This window comes from Mytilus edulis, chromosome 10, assembly GCF_963676685.1.
Source record: "Mytilus edulis chromosome 10, xbMytEdul2.2, whole genome shotgun sequence".
Classification (NCBI taxonomy): Eukaryota; Metazoa; Mollusca; class Bivalvia; order Mytilida; family Mytilidae; genus Mytilus; species Mytilus edulis.
In genome coordinates this window covers 13,114,895-13,136,655 of record NC_092353.1, presented here as the reverse complement: position 1 = coordinate 13,136,655, position 21,761 = coordinate 13,114,895, and the positions used below count along the sequence as shown (strand labels likewise).

General features: G+C 32.4%; 1 protein-coding gene across 2 annotated transcripts; it reads left to right on the top strand.

Moving 5' to 3' along the window:
- Window positions 1-777: 777 nt before the first annotated feature.
- On the top strand, window positions 778-5,334 carry LOC139493440 (uncharacterized). 2 transcript variants are annotated; one of them, XM_071281840.1, is made up of 3 exons: window positions 778-964; window positions 2,799-2,882; window positions 3,523-5,334. In XM_071281840.1, the coding sequence occupies exon 3, from the start codon at window positions 3,593-3,595 to the stop codon at window positions 5,174-5,176; it is 1,584 nt and encodes a 527-aa protein (XP_071137941.1). In that variant the 5' UTR covers window positions 778-964; window positions 2,799-2,882; window positions 3,523-3,592; the 3' UTR covers window positions 5,177-5,334. The 2 variants fall into 2 exon arrangements, with proteins under 2 accessions (XP_071137941.1, XP_071137940.1); XM_071281839.1 differs by lacking the exon at window positions 778-964 and adding an exon at window positions 986-1,338.
- Window positions 5,335-21,761: the final 16,427 nt, after the last annotated feature.

Genomic DNA, 21,761 nt, shown 5'->3' with positions numbered 1-21,761 from the left:
ACGAGCTTCTAATAATGTCGTAATTAAACAGAAAAGGAAAACAAGATCTGTAGCCCGTGGTGCTAAGTTCATTGTAGGTGGAACTTATATATAACATTTTTGTTTGGCAAGTTTAGAGAGCAAGATATAGCTTAAAGCTTGTTAACCGGACCACCATATAAGGTAGACCAATAGATCATAGAAACTAGATTAAAACCCGAAGGAATAAAATAATCAAGACCTTGACTGTAACATCTTTGTAAATGGTTGCTGTATCTCGTTTGGTTTATGTTGTCTTGTAAACCGGACCACTATGTCTGTTGGCCATCTGATCCATAATAATCAAATCTTACCCTGAAAGAATTGTTTAGAACTCTCAGATATTGATGTAAGGACCTACAGAACGACATCTGCATTTTGTTATGTTGGGGCTTCTTTTCTGTTTTAAAGAGCTTTTTGTTATTCCTCAATCAAATCTTGATTTCATGAATCCTTAGGGTTATATTTCAACCTCAAAAACACCATTATTCAATATTTTACTTACAAATTTTTTGGTACTTATAGTGGTTCTGGTACGTATATCGAATTGAAAGATAGTTATGTATTTTTCAAAAATTATAAGTGTAATATTTTTGTTAAAGGAGACAGATTTGTAAAAGCAAATTGCTTGTAACTGAATCCTTAATATTATTTCATTTGTATAATATTGTTTAATGTGTATTTATCTGAATAAATATTGTTTAAACTAAGGATAGTTACAAATAATTTAGCCTACTAGTGTAAGTTCTGTTTCTGTCTAAGTCTTAATTCTAATTCATTTAGATTAGCAACAGTTGTTTAAGTTTAGACATTTTAACCTTTAAAATAGGAATTATTCCAATAGCTTAAGGCTCATACAATGGATTTAAAATAGCCATTTATAATTACCTATGACGCACGTGTAATTTACCGCGCTATACACTGTTTCGTGTATTTATGTAATACAGTAAGTAGAAACATTAAGATTACATGATATATACCACGTATGTTTTGGTGTTTTACGTTTAATGTTTATTTTCATATATAACATTTTTTTGTAAATAAAATTCGAAAGTACGATAAAAATATTTTTGCATTTTTTGAAGCCAAATCTCTACAAAAAAAGTCAGCAAATGGAATGAAAAATGTATTTATTTCTATTAATACAACCCGTATAATAGCTGTTACATAACCGTTAGATTTAGATTCCGACAATTATTTGTTATTACTACAAACAAATGTTGTTAACTTTAAATGATATTGAATCGTTGAATTGAAACAGTTACTATAAATAGAATAATGTTATGATCCATACCATGGGGTCTGTTACTGGGGATCAACGTAAGTTATTTTATTTTAACTAATAGGTGTTTGAAACAGGAATTGAATGGTTTAGCCAATGATAAATCCGAAGCATGTTTTATCTTTATTGATCCAAAAAATTAATGCATGATTGTTAACATTTTTGTTCATTTTAATTTCTGTACATGTGTTATATTGATTTGTGAACGTTTCATTATTGGATATTATCTCTCTATAAATAGATTGACGTCATTCAACGGAAAACACCAACAGGTTGGAATAACCTACACATATACAAGTACTACTATGTATTGAAGATAAAACGTAGAGTCTGTTACACAAATATCGATCACCGAATATTTTAGTTTAAACTTACACAGACTATAAACGAAACTTACAACGCGCAATATTGTGTTCACTTATAAACTGGAATCCGCTTGTATTACGCTACACTCTATGAACAAAGTGTATTAGTCAGCCAAGAACCAGCTTACTTCACTTATCGCTACACTAACGGTGCGAAGCTTTAGAAGGATTAGAGAACCATTTTACGCGCGAACTATACTGGTTCTAGTTCAAAATGAATAGATCCAAGTGTTGAAAACATGATCATCGTCTGTAACTAAAAAGAATTATTATTATATTACTTTAAAAAAGTTGAAGATCATAACTTGGCCGAAACTTGAAATCTGATCAATGCAAAAGAGATTTACAAAACACTGTAACATTATAATATAAAACTGAGTAACACCTTCTATATAGAATATTGTGATAAACAGCTTACTTGGCAGTTGTTGTACACGTATACCCAGCAATACTATTCGTTACAGTTAAAATAATAAAGCATGCAAATCAAGAGTTTGACTGCCTTGCTTGTCAACTTCGTTTCGTTGTTTGCTCAGACAATGTAATTAAGATTGACACAATTCAATGGGTTTGTTTTCCTTGCTAAGGAGATTGACACCTAAATTTCTATGTTGTTAGACTTTTGTTTCGGGTGAGGGCGAAGGTAGGCGCCTATCAAAACGTTTAAATCTGCTGCAATTTATTGCACCTGTTCTAGTCAAGAATCTGATGTTCAGTGGTTGTCTGTTGATGTTGTTAATAAGTGTTTTTCGTTTATAGTTTTTTATATATAAATACAGCTGTTAGTTTTCCTGTTTGAATGGTTGTGCACTTGTAATTGTTAAGACCCTTTATAGCTTGCGGATCAGTGTGAGCCAAGGCTTCGTGTTGAAAACCGTACTTTCACCTTAAATGGTGTAGTTATAATTGTTAAAAGTTGTCTCATTGGCACTCATACCAAATCTTTAATATATAATGATCTTTATGGTCAAATAAGTTACAATATATTGAAATATGCATTAAAAAGTTAAGAGTTGTTTTCAATTGTATACAGCGATGTTCAATGTGAAACTTGTGATTTGGTCAACGTGAAAGTATGATATTAATTTGTTTTCGACATTTATGTAGAACTCTATTTTAATGGATGTTTACAGGACTCTCAAGAAAGAAAGTGGAAATGCATTTTGCTCGAAGATATATTTGATTTTTATTCGAATGATAAAGATCGATCGAAGCAGGTAAATTTAAAACATTTTTGCCCCAGAGTAAATTGAAATCATTTTGACTTTTACAAAGGCAATATAAAAAAATGTTCAGCTAATAAAACATTAATATATTGAGGATAACAGTTCTGAAAGGAAGCAAAACCAAACAAATCTATTCCTGGATTGAAATGCTAAGTAATTCGATCAATTCAAATCATTCTAAACAGTTCTTTTATAAAGATGGCCATGTCAATGATAACTGTGACATTGACAAAACCTCGTCAAAGAAACAAGGCTTACAATTTTATACGCCGGGCGTGCCATTCGAATACAATAATAAAAAAATAAAAAATCAGTGACGCTGGAATCAAAAAAGGTAAAAACCATAACAAATTACAAAGTTAAAGAACATTGAGCACCCACATTTCAGAGGACAAAGAAAATTACGTTTCACTAAAACTAAGTCCAATATGTGGTTGTTGTGGTGAAATGTCCAGTGCTGTCCAATAAGAGGTGCATATGAAATAAAATTTCCAGCCAGAAGTGTTGTTAATTTGTAGTCTATTGAATTATAATTGAATTACTAATTATCTTAAAACTTGTCATATTTTTGTGTGTAATAGATAAACAACATTTCATTAACATTAAAACAGTGAATTATTTTGTATTTTAGTCGTTCAAAATGGAGAAACTGAAGTATCTTTATATCTTTATAACTACTAATCGACATTTTTAAACGAAACATGGAATTGGAAAAAGTAAGATGTTCGACGACAGATGTTGTTTTGCTCATTAATGACTCAGCCGATGAGGAAACGTGTGATCTTATTCGCGAAAAACTTGCGGACAATAACATACTTTGCCGTGGACTGTATGATACCCCCGGTGAACAGATACTTCAGGTATTTGTGAATTTAGCTCCAGTTGTAAAGAAAGCTGTATTCTTCTTTTCACATTCCTCATCAATAAATAAAGGACTTCAGTACATTATGTCTATGGTTATTTTCGGAATAACAAAAGAAAACATAATAACAGTATTCACACCATATGAAAAACCTTTGGTAGATGGATTAAAACTTTTACAACAAACAATAGTAATAAGAACGGATTCAGAGTCATGGCTCGATGACTTAGTATCTGAATTGACATTAGTGTTACCAAGGTATACACAAATTTTGAGCAAAGGGAATTTAATAGACAGTCTTATGTTTCAAGGTTTATGTATTCAACATATGCAAACAGATATTCTAGGAGTGCTAGTGGTTGCCGACAAACTATGTTTGCAAATTGATTTAAATGAGTATTTAAAGTATCAAGATCGTCATCAAGTATATAAAACATCAAGGGTGATAGAAGAATTCCGTTTTTTACGGAACATAAATTCGTCAGTTGTTATAATTGTAAACCAGAAAGAACGACGAAAGGCCCTTCAATCTGTGAAAGAAGATATCGGTGCCTTTGCTGCTTCTGTGATTGACACATCGTTGGCTTTAGCAAGATGTGATTGGTCAGTTGCATGCACCGTGAAAGGAAAATTTCAAGCGGATGAGCAAAAATTTCTCTCTGCCATTTACCCTTGTATTTCTTATACTTTGATGAATACATTTATAGAATCGATTAAAGAACCAATTTTACCACAATTTGAAAATGTACAGGATAGAATTGATTCGTATCCACAGACATGGAAAGATGAAAATTTTGAATCTGTTGAAAGTATGAGCACTGCTGGCTTCCTTTACGCGGGATTTGGGGAAACAGGGCGTTGCTTTCATTGTGGATGTGTATTGACAAATATTCGTCAACAAGGACTTCCTCTAGTTGCACATGCAGCCAGATACCCAACATGCAGTTACGCTAAAAGTAATTTAACAGACGATGAAATAACAGAAGCAATAGCAGGGTTCAAGAATAACGATGAAAAGTCGAAAATTGCCGAGGCAGTAAAAGAAAAATTTCAAAATCTTGATATCCGAATAAAAACATTCGACTCATATGAAAGTAAAAATGGTCAAACAGACATTGACATATATGGCGTAGCTGTAGCAGGATTTTATTATATTGGACTCGAAAACATTGTTCAGTGTTTTCAATGTAGTGTGAGATGTTACGGAATACCCAGCGATCAAAATCCTTGGAGTATGCACGCATCTCTTTCCCCGACATGTTCTTATGTAATCAAAGAAAAGGGAGATAGCTTTATTAAGGAACTTCAGACAGCAAAAGATCAAACGTTAAATTCAGATTACACGGTTATAACATTTATAAGAAAAACTTGTGATAGTACAAAACGACGAGAGTGGCCAAAGAATTTATTTCGGCCATGGTGACATTAAAGAGTTTCACCGAACAATACTTTTTATTAGCATGGTAAAGTCTGTAGCAATATACAGGTGACTAAAAAATATGTTCTGCATTGGTAAGAGTTTAGAGACAAGCAATACTCGTATTTGTTAAACTGAATAATTTAAATATATATTCACATGTGTATTGTCTAACGTTTTTCAACATCAGTGTTACCCTAAGACAAAATGTTTGAGTATCAAAATTGTAGTACAAACGTGGAAAAGCTTATAAAGCAAAAAGGATCAAATTAAACGCTTAACCCTCACAGTGAATCTGAGCTATATACGAGGAAGCTATATTCCTTAATTCTGAACGATTCGCAAAAGAGAATCAGAAGAAACCGAAGAGATATTCAAACTCATAAGTCAATGACAAACTGACAACTCTGTGTCAATAAAAGCACCCAAAACGACAAACAACACATCGGAATACACAATGTAGAAATCACGAACCTTGAGCAATACGAATTACACCATTACCAAAAACATGAGGTGAACGCAGATGCTACAGATGGAGTAGCGGGAACAAGGAATGTGTCAAAGTCTAAGAGACAACAACTCGACCAAAAAACAAAAAAAAAAACAACAAAAAAAACATCAGAAAACCGATAAAGGAAATTTGCCTTTCAAATTACGAAAGATCAAGCACACAATGAAGATTTTATCGTCATAAAACAGTTTAAGAATTGAAAAAGCAAAAAAGTGGACTTAAGAGGAAAAATTAACCATACTATATTTTGCTTTTGTTTGAAACCTGTTGATCTAATAAGGGCAACAGTAGTATACAGATGTTAAAAAGTTATAAAAGAGAGGCGTTAGATACCAGAGGACCATTTAAACTCATAGATTGAAAATAAACTGACAACGCCATGGCTAAAAAAAAGAAAAAGACAAACAAAGAAATAATAATACACAAGACACAACGTGAAAAACTCAAGACTAAGCAACACGCACCCCGTATCCTAATTTAGAGTGTGAATATATTGTTTGTTTTCTTTAAAGGTTGATTGTTATCAAAATCATGTTTAAAAAAAAATCTCATAGTGGTATATAAACTCATCATAGATACCAGGACTAAATTTAGTATATATGCCAGATAGTTCCATAACGATTTCAAAAATGTCATACCAAACTAGAAATTTCAGTGAGTGGTAAATAGTTTCAAATTTATTTATCATGTTGATCCAAATGTTGGTAAACATACTGACACTTTTAGTAAAATGAAATTGAGGGAAATGTACACTTACAGAGTACGATTTTGGAAAATCTGTGATTTGCGTATGCAAGTATTTTGTTGTGAACCTTGAATATTTAGATTTTATCGTATATTTTGCTGTTTTTATTAGTGACTTATTCTTAAGTGTATCAACTGTTAACTACGATTTTGTCTGATGTGTATTTTATTTCATTGTCCCTTATAGGCGAGTGACTTTAACCATAAAATTAAATTTTTAATGCACCTACCTAACACACGGCTAAATTATATATCATTTGAAAGCTACACATCTGTACTATCTGTTTTGCCCGGTCGTAAAAAAATCGTACGGTGCAATTTCCGTCAAATCAAGATCAAAGGCCAAGGACGAATAAGTGCATATTTTCTAAGATTTCAGCCTGATTGCATAATATGACTTGTATATACTAAATACACATATGCAAACAATTTAAACTTTTAGCAGAGAGATTAACAGTCATTATTCAAATGCATTTTTTAATATTTAAATCGTGCTTTTGACAGAGTGCACATGTTTCCTGAAATTCGAGTAAAAGTTAAAAAAATGTGTGAAAACCCAAATTTTTTTTTCTGGTGGAAATGCTAATCAATTAAAACTAAGTAAAACCCTGTAATGACTATCAAAGAAGTTTTTGACATCATAAAATTTCCTAAAATTATGCTTACTTCTAATCAAACAGCAAATCATAACAACTCATACATTTGCCCAAAATACCGCCATCTGCGAAAAAAACAGCGTTTAAGCAGTTATTCCTATTTAAACATTGTATGTGGTCAATATAAGATTTAATAAACAAATTCTTAAGAATCTGAAAAATTTAGAGTAAAAAAAATATGTGCGCGAATCATCTTATTGCTTGAAATATAGGGGGTGAAACTAAGAGATTGCAATCTGCATTGTAACTACCAGACTGAAATAAACATATTTCGACTTTTCTAATTGTTTGATTTGAAGCTTCATTATAAATATTGATGTAGTGAAAAGACCTTTTATTTATTTAATGTGAATTGAAAATTTAGACCAAAATAAATAGAAAATAAATTGATGAAAATTGAAATTTCAAAGAATTTCAAAAAACTAGTAAACACATTATAAAACTTGACTACTTGATTGATTAAATTGCGTTGTTCATTGTTTACATGCATTAATTCATCAAATAAGAATAATTTTGAAGAAAAAATATCCATTAATACGCAACGATTCTAGTTACAGCTAGACTTCCTGAATAGCTTGAATGACTAGTTCATTTTTCATACGAGGATGACTTCATGCAAGAGTTTCTGATGACGACTGAAAAGAAGCTATCATTATCTTGAAACTTCACTTTCCATTATATAGTTGATGTCATCTCACTGAATAGTGCAAAATTTGGGACAATGTTGGACTCGTATTTTCCATTGAAATTGAAAATAAAATACTCAACAGATATAGTTTACTCTATCACGTATCTTGAAATCGATGATGAGGGTTGGTTGAGAACAAGTTTTACGACAAAAGAGATGAGCATAAAACAACCCATAAAAACACCCCTTACTACCAAATTATAAACTTTTCATTTTTATGTAACAACATTATAGCAACGCCTGCATATCTATACTACTAAAGGACGAGACCGATTTCATTGAGCCTCAACTCCTCTGAAATAAAGGCAACTATAGTATACCGCTATTCAATAGTCATCAGTCGATTTACTAGTAACTGAAATAAATCCGGGTCTCAAAGCAAAAACTAGGAAAACGCATCAACTATTAAAGGAACACAACGATATAACAGAAACACAGAACTGCTACAAAAACAAACGCCAACATACAAAGAAACAGATTATTCGATACCAATATGTCTGACTTGGTACAGGACATTTGAAGAAAAATGGTGGTTTAAACATGTTTTAAACCAGAGTTCAAATGCAAAGTTGAAATCATCCCTTTGAAAATTTCATGGACGCCATTACGAGTTGGTTGACAATTATGAGATATCTGTTTCGCCAGATGACGACTGATAAGTTCCATCGTCGTAACCAAATTGCTGCCATTTCTGCCGTGAATGTCAACAACCGAATAAGGCTTGGCACCGAGTTTATAAATACATGAGCCACAAGACGGGAAAAAGAGAGCCGTGGTGTAGTGGTTAGTGCATCGGACTACTAGCACAAAGGTTCCTGGTTCGATTCCCGTTCCGTGATGAAAATTTCAGGGACTGAATTTTCGGCTCTTTCTTGACACCATTTGTGAGTATGGTCTTGAGGAAACGATGAAAGTCCGTCGGAAGGGGACGATAACTGGCTGACCCGTGTTAAAAGAGCGCCATATCTCTTGCACGTTAAACACACCTTTGTAGATTTCGAAAAAGAGCAGGCTTACAAGACAGTACTCGCACCCGCAAAGTGGAAAGCGATTAATTTAAGTTGCAAAACTTGTTTCCCAATCCACTATAAATAAAAATGTTTAAACTAAGACGGGTGTCACATGTGGAACATGATCTGCCTACCCTTTGGGAGCCCTTGAGTTCACTCAAATTTTTTTTTTGTTGGGGGGGGGGGGGGGGGGGGTGTAACTCAATCTGTAGTTTTATATGTTGTGTTTTGTATACTGTTGCTTGTCTTGTTTGTTTTTTGCTTGGCTTTGTCAGGTCGTTTTTAATTATGAGTTTGATGTCCCTTTGATATATTTCGTCACTATTCAAGTAGTAAAAGGTTTAAAAATTATAGATCAGTGTAGCTAAATGTATCATGATAACGATTTTGTTCTATATATATATCACCGTGAGCAAATTAAGTTATTTTCGCGGATATTTGTCTTATTGTGTTAATCTTCTTCACTTTACTTTGAGGTGATTTTTTGGCCGATTTTCATTACTGCAAGTTAATGTCTTTAAAGTAAAATAATACCAAAGGGACAATCAACATCTCAAACCATGAATCAAATAAAGTTAATTAAAACCATGAACAAAATAAAATTAAAGTCCAAGAGACGAACAACAGTCCAAAAAACACAGCATACCATGAAAACGAACACGCCTAAAACAGCGAATGATCTTATGAGGTCAAGAAGGGTATTTAACTTTTTCATTTTGTTATTTCACAACTGCTTATAATGTTTTACATACACAATGACATGCATTTGTATTTTTAAAGCTTATGTAGAAAATGCTCAAAGCATCTTTTATTTAAATAATTAAAGCGATTAAACTTCTAAACACATTTAATATGACTTACTATAACACGATTTTAAAAAAACAGCCGCATTTTATTTAGTTCGTCTTCATCCCGCTTGAGACAACCAAGTGTTTCTTAACAAGGTTACTTATTTCAATGTTGCCTACGATTTAGTCGCAAAGTAATGTTTGCATTTAAACATGATTACAAAAAGTAAAAAAGTTTGACTTCGTAAAAAAACATATTTTAACCTCAATTACCGCGCATATATTCTTTTCTTACTTTAAATACCCCTTCTTTCATTAAGGAAAATCATTCTTCTCCCTGATATTCACAATTAGCGATGTACTATTTTAACATAGATTAACAAAATGAACGCTATTTGCAGATGGCAGATTTTTAGGCAACTGCAAACACTTCAATAGAAGGCTGTTCCATCAAAAATAATTAATAATTGCATCTTAAAATTACAAAACAAATATTCCTTCACCTAAAACATATACATTTATCTATTTTTTTAGCATACAAATATCGATTCCCCAAGATATATTTTGCTTTTTGGATAATTTTTCATTTTTTTTAGGATTTGTGATAAATTACAATTTTCGGGAAATTTTGCGCATCGAATCTCTTATTTTTTGTTTGATTTGGAAATTATGTATCATGTTCCATCAAGTTCATATGATCTTTTGGAAAATTTTATGGTACAAGAATTAGAAAATGGCGTTTTATTTAGTAATCGCAAAAATTGGAATGTTTTTTCATGACCTTTGACCTTGATTTAACAAAAATTGCACCGTACGATTTTTTTACGACCGGGCAAAATAGAAAGTACAGATTAACAGCTTTCGAATGATATATAATACAGCCGTGTGTTAGGTGGGTGCATTAAAGTCGTTAACTAAGCGTCTTTTTGAAATAAGTCACTCGCCTATTATGCATTGCGTATGCTCTTAGACGCATTTGTGGGTACCCTTCCTGCGGTTGCAAAGACGTAGTTTCTAAATAAATATATATCTTAGGAGACTACGAAATGACGATAGAAATATCTTCCACATTTTGATGCAAAATTTCTACAATAGTACATCAGCAATAGAATGACAAAACAAAGACTATTTTATAAGTCTATTAATATAACCTGGACAATGTTTGGTTTTTCGCCAGCATTATACAATAGTTGTTACGTCTAGTTTATATTCAATACAAATAAACCATGATTATTATGATCTTTAAATGACATTGAATTCAAACTAAAAATAGAATTAATGATTTGATCCATATAATGGTGTTTTTTTCTAAATACCGACTGTCACTTGAAATCAACGTAAATTATACATTTCAACCAACTGCTGTCCGAAACTGAAATTTAAAGAATTTGACAAAAATGGAACGGATGCTGAATCTTTTTGTATATATAATTCATGATTGTAAACACGTTTTTTGTTTATATTTTTTTATGCTTTAATTCCTGTGCATATGTTATATTGATTTATCAGCACGACATTATTCGAGATTCTAAATATATATTTACGTCACCGGAAAAAACCCCAACAGATTGGAATATTCTACATATATGCTTTTTCTATTAGATGCTTTTATGAAGATAACAAGAATAGACCATTATATCAATAGTGAACGCTTAATACATAGCATAAAGTTACACGGACTTCCATCGAAACTGAATGTGTTATGTGGTGCTTCTTATTATAAGCAGTTAGGTCACTATGGTTATTGTTCCCTGGTTGATTTTAAATTAATCCAGGGGAAAATACGAAAGTATTATTATACTTTAAAGTTACAATTTTATTATCAAACAATAGTTTTCAACAAACATGGAACTGGAAAAAGTAAAATGTTCTTCGTCAGATGTTGTTTTACTTATTTATGACCCAGACGACGGGAATACCTGCGAGTTAATTCGAGATAAACTTACGGACAATAACATACTTTGCTATGGACTGAGTGATACTCCCGGCAAACAGATGCTTCAGGTTTATAGGAATTTAGCTCCAGTTGTAAAGAAAGCTGTATTCCTCTTTTCACATTCTTCTGCAAGAAATAATGTACTTTAGTACATTATGTCTATGATTTTTGACGGAATAACAAAAGAAAATATAATAACAATATTCATACCGTATGCAATACTTCACGTAGATAAACTCAAAATTTTAGAGTACACAGCAGTAATAAGAACGGATTAACAGTCATGGCTCGATGATTTAATTACTGAATTGATATTAGTTTTACCAAGCTATACACATATATTGAGCAAAGGAAATTTAATAGACAGTCTTATGTGTCAAGGATTATGTATTCAAAATATGCGAACAGATGTTCTAGGAGTGCTAGTGGTTGCTGACAAACTATGTTTACAAATTGATTTAAACGAGTATTTAAAATATCAAGATCGTTATCATGTATATAAAACACCAACATTGATAGAAGAATTCCGCTTTTTACGTAACATAAATTCGTCAGTTATAATAACAGTAAATGAGAAAGAAGGACAAAAAAACCCTTACATCAGCTAAGGAAGATATCGGTGCCTTTGCTGCTTCTGTGATTGACACATCTTTAACTTTATCAAGATGTGATTGGTCAGTCGCATGCACTGTGAAAGGAAAATTCCAAGCGGAAGAACAACCATTTCGTTTTGACATTTACCCTTGTATTTCTTTTACTTTGCTGAATAAATTTATAGAATCAAGTAAAGAACCGTGTATGCCACAATTTGAAAATATACAAGAAAGAATCGATTCACATCCCGAGACATGGAAAGTTGAAAATTCTGAATGTGTTTAAAGTATTAGCGCTGCAGGCTTCTTTTACGCGGGATTTGGAGAAACAGGGCGTTGGTTTTATTGTGGATGTGTATTGACAAATATTCGTCAAAAAGGATTTCCTCTAGCTACACATGCAGCCAGATACCCAACATGCAGATATGTTAGAAGTAATTTAACAGACGATGAAATTAAAAGACAAATTTCAAGACCTCGATACCGAATAAGAACTTTCGATTCATATGAAAGTAAAAACGGTCAAACTGATATTGACATATATGGATTAGCTGAAGCTGGATTTTATTACATTGGACTCGAAAACATTGTGCAGTGTTTTCCATGTAGTGTGAGATTTTACGGAATACTCAGCGATCAAAGTCCTTGAAGTATGCACGCATCACTTTCACCAACATGTGCGTATGTAATCAAAGAAAAGGGAAACTGCTTTCTAAAGGAACTCCAGACAGCAACAGATCAAACATTGAATTCAGATTACACGGTAATAACATTAATAAGAAAAACTTGTGATAGTACAAAACGACGAGAGTGGCCAAAGAATTTATTTCGACCATGGTGTTATTGAAGAGTTTCACAGGACAATACCGTTCATTTAATAAGCGCTTTGAAGTCCTCTGCAATATATAAATGACAAAGAATTATGCATTTGTCCGAGTTTAAAGAAAATTAATTAACTTATTTGTTAGACTGTATGATTTGAATATATGTACACATATAAAAAAAGAAGATGTGGTATGATTGCCAATGAGAGAAATGTCCACAAGAGACCAACATAACACAGAAATTAACATCTATAGGTCTAAGTACGGCCTTCAACAATGAGATCATTTTACATTGTGTGACGTTTGTTGACAGCATTATTGCTCGATGAAAAAATATTTGAAAACCCAAAACTTAATACAAATATAGAAGAGCTGACAATAATAAAAGAATCAATATAAAAACTAAACCCATACTATGAATCGAGATTTACACGAGGGAGCTATATTTCTTAATTTTTAACGACTCACAAAAGTGCGGCGGCAGTTATCACAGTGATATCTAAACTCATAAAATAATGAATAGTTAACAACTCCATGGTAGTAACACACAAATGACAAACAACAAAATACAAAACACCAAAATTGAAAGCAATAGACTGAGCAAGACAAACCCTTCCAAAAACGGAGGTGTGATCACAGCTTCTAAAGAGTATGCGGAACCTGCTCCATGTGTGGCACTTGTTGTATTGCTTCTATCAAATATTTTAAAGTTTATCAAATAAAAGGCCTAACGCAATAACGGATTGGTACTTGACACTTATCTAAGATATCGCCAAAAGTATATACACCGTTGGTCATATCAAGTTGCTTACCCTAAAATCGGACCGAATGATTTTTTTAGATTTAATAACGATATTCAAAAGACAAGACTGTTACCGGGAGACACAACACAGCTATTCAAGAATTTAAAGAATAAAGTAAAACACTGATAACTAGAGCGAGTGAACAATTTTCAAAATCGAAATTTCAAGAAAACGATAGCGTCATTTTCATGCAAGATTTAAAAAGAATTGAGAATGGGAACAGGGAACAGGAAACATTTCAAAGAGACAACAACCAGACCGCAGAGCAGAAAACCGCGGAGAAAAGTTTGTTTTTCAAACAACAAAAGATCAAACACACAATGACTGCTAAGTCTGAATTTTCATAAAGCAGTTTAATGGAATTAAAATTTATGATGCCCATTTCTAAAATTCGTACCATTAAAGCAGACAACTCAATGTTATTGACATTACAGAAACATGCTGTAAGGGGGAAGAGAAGTGGACTTAGAAGAAAATATTACCCATACAATATTAATGTTGTTTTTGTTTAGAAACGATTGATCTAATTAAGGCCGAAGTTGTATACTGTTGTTCATAAATTGATTGTGAGAAAACGAACCGGGGTTACAAAGTAAAACCGAGAGAACAACATCAACTAGAAAAGGAAAATAACGAAACAACAGAAACGCTGAAGTATAACAAAGACAAATGTCACCGCAACGTTTATCAAATCTCTTTGCAAATATTTAAACCACTAAATTGGTTGATATCGTTGACAAACGAAGTGAAAATGTTCTCGCTTTGCAATCAACTCAAGCAAAAAAATATAACCCCCCTTGAAGTTAAATGGTTGCTCCCTTATAGTTAAAACTATCATAAATAGGGCTATAGCAGTCAACAATTGAGTCAGCCGTCCGTGCGCGGGCTGTATAGCTAGTCAAGGTTGTTAAAAACTCCCATCTTCAACAATGTATTATAATCTCAATCAATATAAACTCAAACAAATATGTCCACAAAGAAAAACAAAATGAAATATAGACAAACCACAATTAGTCATTGTCCCAAATGAAAGAAAATAATACCAAAAATTACCATAGCATAATAATACAATGACAAGATTTAAAAGTCCAGAGCCATGTCAAATGGATATAACATTAGCAACACGACGGGTGCCACATGTGGGCAACATCTTTAATTAATTATCCATAGGCGGTAATGGTAAGATTTTCCTTATTTGCTCATTCCATATCGTTTACGTGAATATGTATGGTGGCTCATATCGAATCTGGTACATTTATACATGTTTGGTAAATTTTTCGGGAAGGTAAGTGCGATTACTGTTATCGCAAAAATTGCTGGACCCCGGAAGATGGTGAAAAATGTCACTCTCCTCATGAACTAATCCCAAATTTCTGATCATAAGATTCAATAAAAAATTTGTCTATTCTAATAATTTATTCAATGTCAAATTTACATTTTTCTTTTCTCATCACATAAGCACTATAAAACAGTTCTTATTGTTCATTTATGTGCATTTCTAAATCGCAACATACCCATTGTATAGCGGACTAATATGTTTTTTAATTACGTCATATGAGTTCCACTACTCAAGGTCCATTATGGATTTTGACCCACGTAGAGCATGATCTGCGTACCCTTCCGCAGCACCTGAGATCAACCCAAGTTTCTGTGATGTGGTGGTGGTGATGGTGGTGGTAGTATATATGTGTGAATGTGGGGGGGGGGGGGCGTGTATCTTAGTCGGTAGTGTTATGTTTTATTATGTACTCTTATGTACTATTATGTGTCTGTTCGTGTTTTTAATTTGTAGCCATGGTGTTGTCAGTTAATTCTCAATCTATGAGTGTCACTATCTCGTCCCTCCTTTAAAATAAACTTACAGGTAAAATGTATAATTTACAAAGACAAATAATAGAAGATGATAACACGTTGTTAAAAAGAGGGACGAAAGATAGCAAAGGGACAGTCAATCTCATAAATCTAAAACAAACTGACAACGCCATGGCTAAAAATGAAAAAGACAAACAGAAAAACAATAGTACACATGACACAACATAGAAAACCAAAGAATAAACAACAGGTCAAAACGTTCACCAAATAAAATGTAAGGCTTAGAATTCTTCAAATGGCCTTGGGTATCACCCTCCATCTAGGATTTTGAAGTAGCAAATAACGTTGGGGTAGATCTTTGATGAAATGTGCAAATTGTGAGAGTAGTATGTAATTTATGTGTAAGACTTTTGATTTAAATATAGAAAATTGTGTGTTTTATAATAATTACAGCTGTGATTTCTCAAAAACACCATAATTGTGTTTGATTAAAAAAAACCTCAGCTTTGCAAAATAAGGGGAGATAATTCAGATAAAGTAATTTTTATAATAGAAAGTGTTGTGAATTTACCTATGTAGCCAGAAAACAAGTTCGTTGAACCTATGTTTTCTTTTTCTTATCTGAAAGCATGTTAATCGAGCTATCTTCTGACATTTTGTCTAAAAGTTCTATCAAAAAGTGTTCGTTTCATCACACAAAATGTGAGTTTCCATGCATAATCAAAACATATAACTTTGCACAACCTGTAGCGTAAAAAAAAATACGGTGACCAATACTTTATATTATATTTCTAAAGAAAGCATAAAAAAAAATATTTCTTCTTGTCAAATTATCAAGATTTATACCAATTTTAATTAAGACGCCCCAGCCAACCTTATTACGGATGTATTTCGACACTAGTTTCTTACTTTCAAAAGGATTGCTGTAATTTTCATAAATTGGGTTCGTTTTCTTTATTTACTAGTTTCATATGATGTGTTTCATGAATGGTGCTGGAGGATATTGGGTTTTATAGGATATACGGCTTCTAATTGCATTATATTACTGTTTTGTTATATTCTGTGTAGACCTTACAAAGATAAGCTAACTTTGCAGTTAGCACCATCAGCACATCATTTGCATTTCTTCTTCTTTCATGAATATTAAACACCTACTTATTCATTTTTTTGACATAAAGTAATACACATAAAAGAAAAGAAATAATAAAATGTTGACTACATTGGAATTAGAAAAAGGCCAACAATACGAATAGTTTACTTACATCAGAAATTGAATACATAAGAATAAACCATCAGTGATGATCGCTCATTAGAAGATATCAAATTCGAACAATAGAATTGTCACATGTATGTATACATATTACTCTTAATATCAGAGCAACAACGTGAAATCTGCAAATTTGCAAAAGCGAGTATTTGTACAACATAAATATATGATGATGAATTGTACTGCACATAATATGTCTGGTTCTACGATAAACATTATATCACAATACATTTCTTTTACATACGTTATATTTTGGTACTATAATTTCTTTCATTTTCCTTCTAAAGTTTTTTTTTCATCGACATGTGACTGACACATCTATGTAAGTCTGGTGATTGTCAACATAATCAATCCATCAGAAACACACTGTGACAGTTCATTCTAGTTTTCAGACGTTTTGTGTTTAACGTTTTCTTTGTGACATTTTATAGTCTCGATTTACGTTTCTGAGTGTCTCTTCAGTATTGTTAGAGTAGTCTTGACCGGGGCATAGAAATATGGTCAGTTTAGCGACGTCTCCTGTCCGCTGATGTGATGTATAAATCACTACTCCGTCTAGTCAGCATTGGGAGGTCCAATCCGTTGTGACGTTCTCGTCTTTGCTATAAAAAGCATTTTAGAACTCAACACGATTTTGTTTGAGTTGATTAGCCTTAATCTAGGTTGCACAGTGTTTGATGACGTATATATTGATATTGAGTTACCTATAAGTAATATTTCGATATAAAGTTATGTTTTCTCGTAAATGTAAAATTATTTAAGTTAATTAATTCTGACTGTACATTCATTACATTACATGTTACCACATATGTCAATTCTAAGTTACGCTTAATTACAAATTCAGGTAAGGCTATGACGTAACCAACAAAAAATATGTGACCACAATATACTTCTATTTAACGTACAAGCAAGATTTTCTCTTATAAATAACAATCTTTATATCTTTTATGTAAATAGGAAATACATGTAACTTTCTTTTAATTGATGTTGTACACTAAAAAGAAAACATTATAAGACGCTACCTTTTATCAAATAACATCTACGATATTGTTATGTAAGCGAGGCAAGATCGATCAGAATATGAGCAATTATACAATAATGCTTTTACGACAGTCCTTGTGTGTGTATTTCATATCCGATTTTTTTTTATGTTTCGGTAATTGTTTCTCTTTTCGTAATTTGTTTTTGCCCTTTGCTCTCTAATCTTTATATTTTTTGTCCTATATCCTTTTTTTATGCATTAAAATTAGATTTGGACCCATCTGTGCTGTTTATATTATAGTCCTTGATGCTCCCAGTGTACAAAATCAATTAAAAAAACATCATTCAGGAAGATTGGGCTGGGGTTGTGGGTTCGTTGGTTTGGGGTGTGAGGGAGGGGAGTGGGGTTTAGATAATGATCTTCTCAGCTGCTTCTAGTTTGAACTTAGATGCTATCATGAGCATCTTCACGTAGGTTAATGTACATCTTCAACAATTCATACTGCACTCATTCCATTTGAGCAGTCAAAATGCGTTGACTGTATATTTCTTTATATGTCATATACAGTCAGTGACCCGATATCACTTTTCCTCATGCATATTTAAATAGTAGAGCCGGAAAAATATTTAAACATTTATGACGACTGCTTCAAGCTGTCCTTGTTTCCAATGTATACAACGACGCCAGTAACGACTCAAACTTGTTTTCTTTAACAATTGTAAGAAAAACATATTTCACCTGTTAATTTTTTTTGTATGCATTCTATTAATCGTAATTATGTTTTATGCTTATTGTTGATATTTTAGGTCATACTTAATAAACGAATTCGTTCACCACCAATTAGAATAGTAAATAGACAATAATAGTGCATTGACTTGACATATTAACGGTATAAGGGTGAGGCTTAGAAACGGGGAAATGCGAGGCTGTGCCGAGCATTTTCCCCGTTTCGGGCCGAATCCTTATATCGTTGATATGTCAAGTCAATGCACTATTATTGTCTTTATACTGCAATCTAAAAAAAAACATTTTCAATTGTTGTTTATTGTGTTAATGTTATTTTTTTTATTTACATATTGGGAAAAATCCCCCTTTAAAAGGCCTCATATCACACAGACGGAGAAATATAAAATACGATGAAATGTACATCATTACCGCAATTAATGGTGATCGAATTCGTTGCAGACTAAAATATCAACAATAAACATAAAACATAATGATTTATAGGTTGCAAACAAAAAAATATTAAAAAGTGAAATATGTTTTCCCGAAAATTGCAAAAGAAACAAGTTCGAGTCGTTAAACGCATCGTTGTTTACATAAAAACAAAAACAGGTTGAAGAGGTCGTATGAATAATTAAACATAATTTGGACAATTTCTATTTAAATATTCATGAGGAAAAGTGATATCAGGTCGGCGGCGAGTGACTGTATATGACATAGAAATATACGGTCAACGCATTTTGACTGCTCAAATAGAACGAGTGCAGTATAATGTTCATTTCATTGTGTTGTAAGTTTCACCGCCAGATGTGAGGCCTTTTTATGAGGGATTTTGTTCCCAATATTTAAATCAAATAAATAACCATTAAACACAATAAACAAGAATTGAAAATGTGGTTTTTTTCTGGATTAAAGTATAAAGACAATAATAGTGTATTGACTTGACACGTCAACGATATTAGGATATGACCCGAAGCAGGGAAAAAGCTTGGCAGAGCCTCGCATCTCCCCGTTTCTAAACCCCATCCTTATATTGTTGATATGTTAAGTCAAATCACTATTTTTCTATGTACAAACTCCAACATTGAGGAATAGAATTTAATTGATGACGAAAATGTTTTGTATTGCTGATTAATTTTATTCGGATTTCAGATTCTTTCTGTTCATAACTTTACGCCCAAAAACAAAAGAGGTACAAAAAGTAATTTTTATTTTGCAACCACTCTAGGTCTGATAGGGTGTTTTCTAATTATGTCGGGAAAAAAATGAGTAACCTGTAGATCTTGCTAATCATCTTTATCATTAAATGTGTCAATTTGTCTTGAATATTATTCAAGATGATAGTAAAAAAAAAACGACAAAAAATGGTAAAAATCGACATTCAAGAGCAAAAATTCCAACGAGGAGAAGCTGATATATGTATGTATGTATCTATCTATCTATCTATCTATCTATCTATCTATCTATCTATCTATCTATCTATCTATCTATCTATCTATCTATCTATCTATCTATCTATCTATCTATCTATCTATCTATCTATCTATCTATCTATCTATCTATCTATCTATCTATCTATCTATCTATCTATCTATCTATCTATCTATCTATCTATCTATCTATCTATCTATCTATCTATCTATCTATCTATCTATCTATCTATCTATCTATCTATCTATCTATCTATCTATCTATCTATCTATCTATCTATCTATCTATCTATCTATCTATCTATCTATCTATCTATCTATCTATCTATCTATCTATCATATATCAACGGGTATTATTTATGATATATCAACGGGCATTACCGTGGAAATATTAACGCAAAACAAATGTTCGAGATATCTTTCAATCTATATCGGTTTTCAAGATAATAATCAAAACTTGTGTTTTACCCCTATGAGCTATTTTAAGCCATGGTGGACATCTTGAATTGGTCGGCAAACGGGATCAACTGACATGTTTACCCAATGATGACTGTGGCCAAGTTTGGTCGAATTTGGTCCGGTTGTGTAAAAGAAGATTTTTTTAAAAGTTTTCTAACGACGACGACCCAGGCGAGCTAAAGAGGGTTTGTGACCCATTTTTAAAAATTATTCTTTTAAAAAAGGAAGATAATATCAACTACATATGTCAAATTCTTTTTATGGGCCTCGGTGACCAAGTTGTCTAAGTATTTACTACTATAACCACTAGCCAGTCAACCCTGAGTTTGTGAGTTCAAATTCTCTCTGTGGGTGCACTCGACTTCAGTCCTAATTGACCAGGTTTGTCAGTTTCCAAATTGATAGTCGGTGGTTTCTCTTGGTACTCCAGTTTCCTCCACCAAAAGGAACTGGCCGCCACGAAATAGCCCAAAAATGGCACTCAAAACCAGCGTTTAAACCCCAACAATCAATCAATCCTGTTCTCTCTGTTCAAAATTAAACGTAACCTACAATTCATGTAACATGTTTGATGGAATTGAAAATTTAATGTAGAATGAATTAAAATCACAGTAAAAAGTAATCGTTTTCAGTAAATAATTTCTAATGTAAATTAATCCACCAATTAATACAACAAAAGTGCAATCAATTTGTATTCAGTTTCTACCTGCGGTAGATTTTGCATGCCGCTTTGAAAGGTGTATAAGCCTGTATTCATCATCCTTTCGAAGGATATTTATATTCAAATGAAACGGAATGAAAAAACTTGTTTTCCGATAATATATATATTGTGACATATACAACTGGCAGTGCTATTGATATTATTCCTAAAGTTGTCACGGTCGTATCAATTCTAGCAACTACCATAAATCGTCAGGTTTAAAACGCTTAAAGAAAGAGAAACATCTGAACAAGAAGCATTACTTGCGTTAAATTTCTCTAATAAAAACAACCCTATTAAACAAATATATATTGGAAGATATATAGATGTAAATCAGCACGAAAATCGGCACATGTGAGACAGTCGCTGCATCAGCCCGAACGATACCATCACAGGGATAATAGGCATTTCAGTTGCACTATTAATCATGGAATCAATGTTCCAATTAGGTCATTTTTAAATTTTCGATATTTCCCACAGAAGTGGCTGTTTCATGCATCATAAGTTAAAAGAAAGGACATTATATTAACCTTTTATGCAAGTCTTGTTTTAGGTTACCCTTTTTCGGTCGTCACTTATAGTCCGGTGTCCTATAGCCTCTACATGTTTTACTGGTTTTGTTTTTGAAAAAACCATGACATACAGTCCATGTTATATCTTCCAAT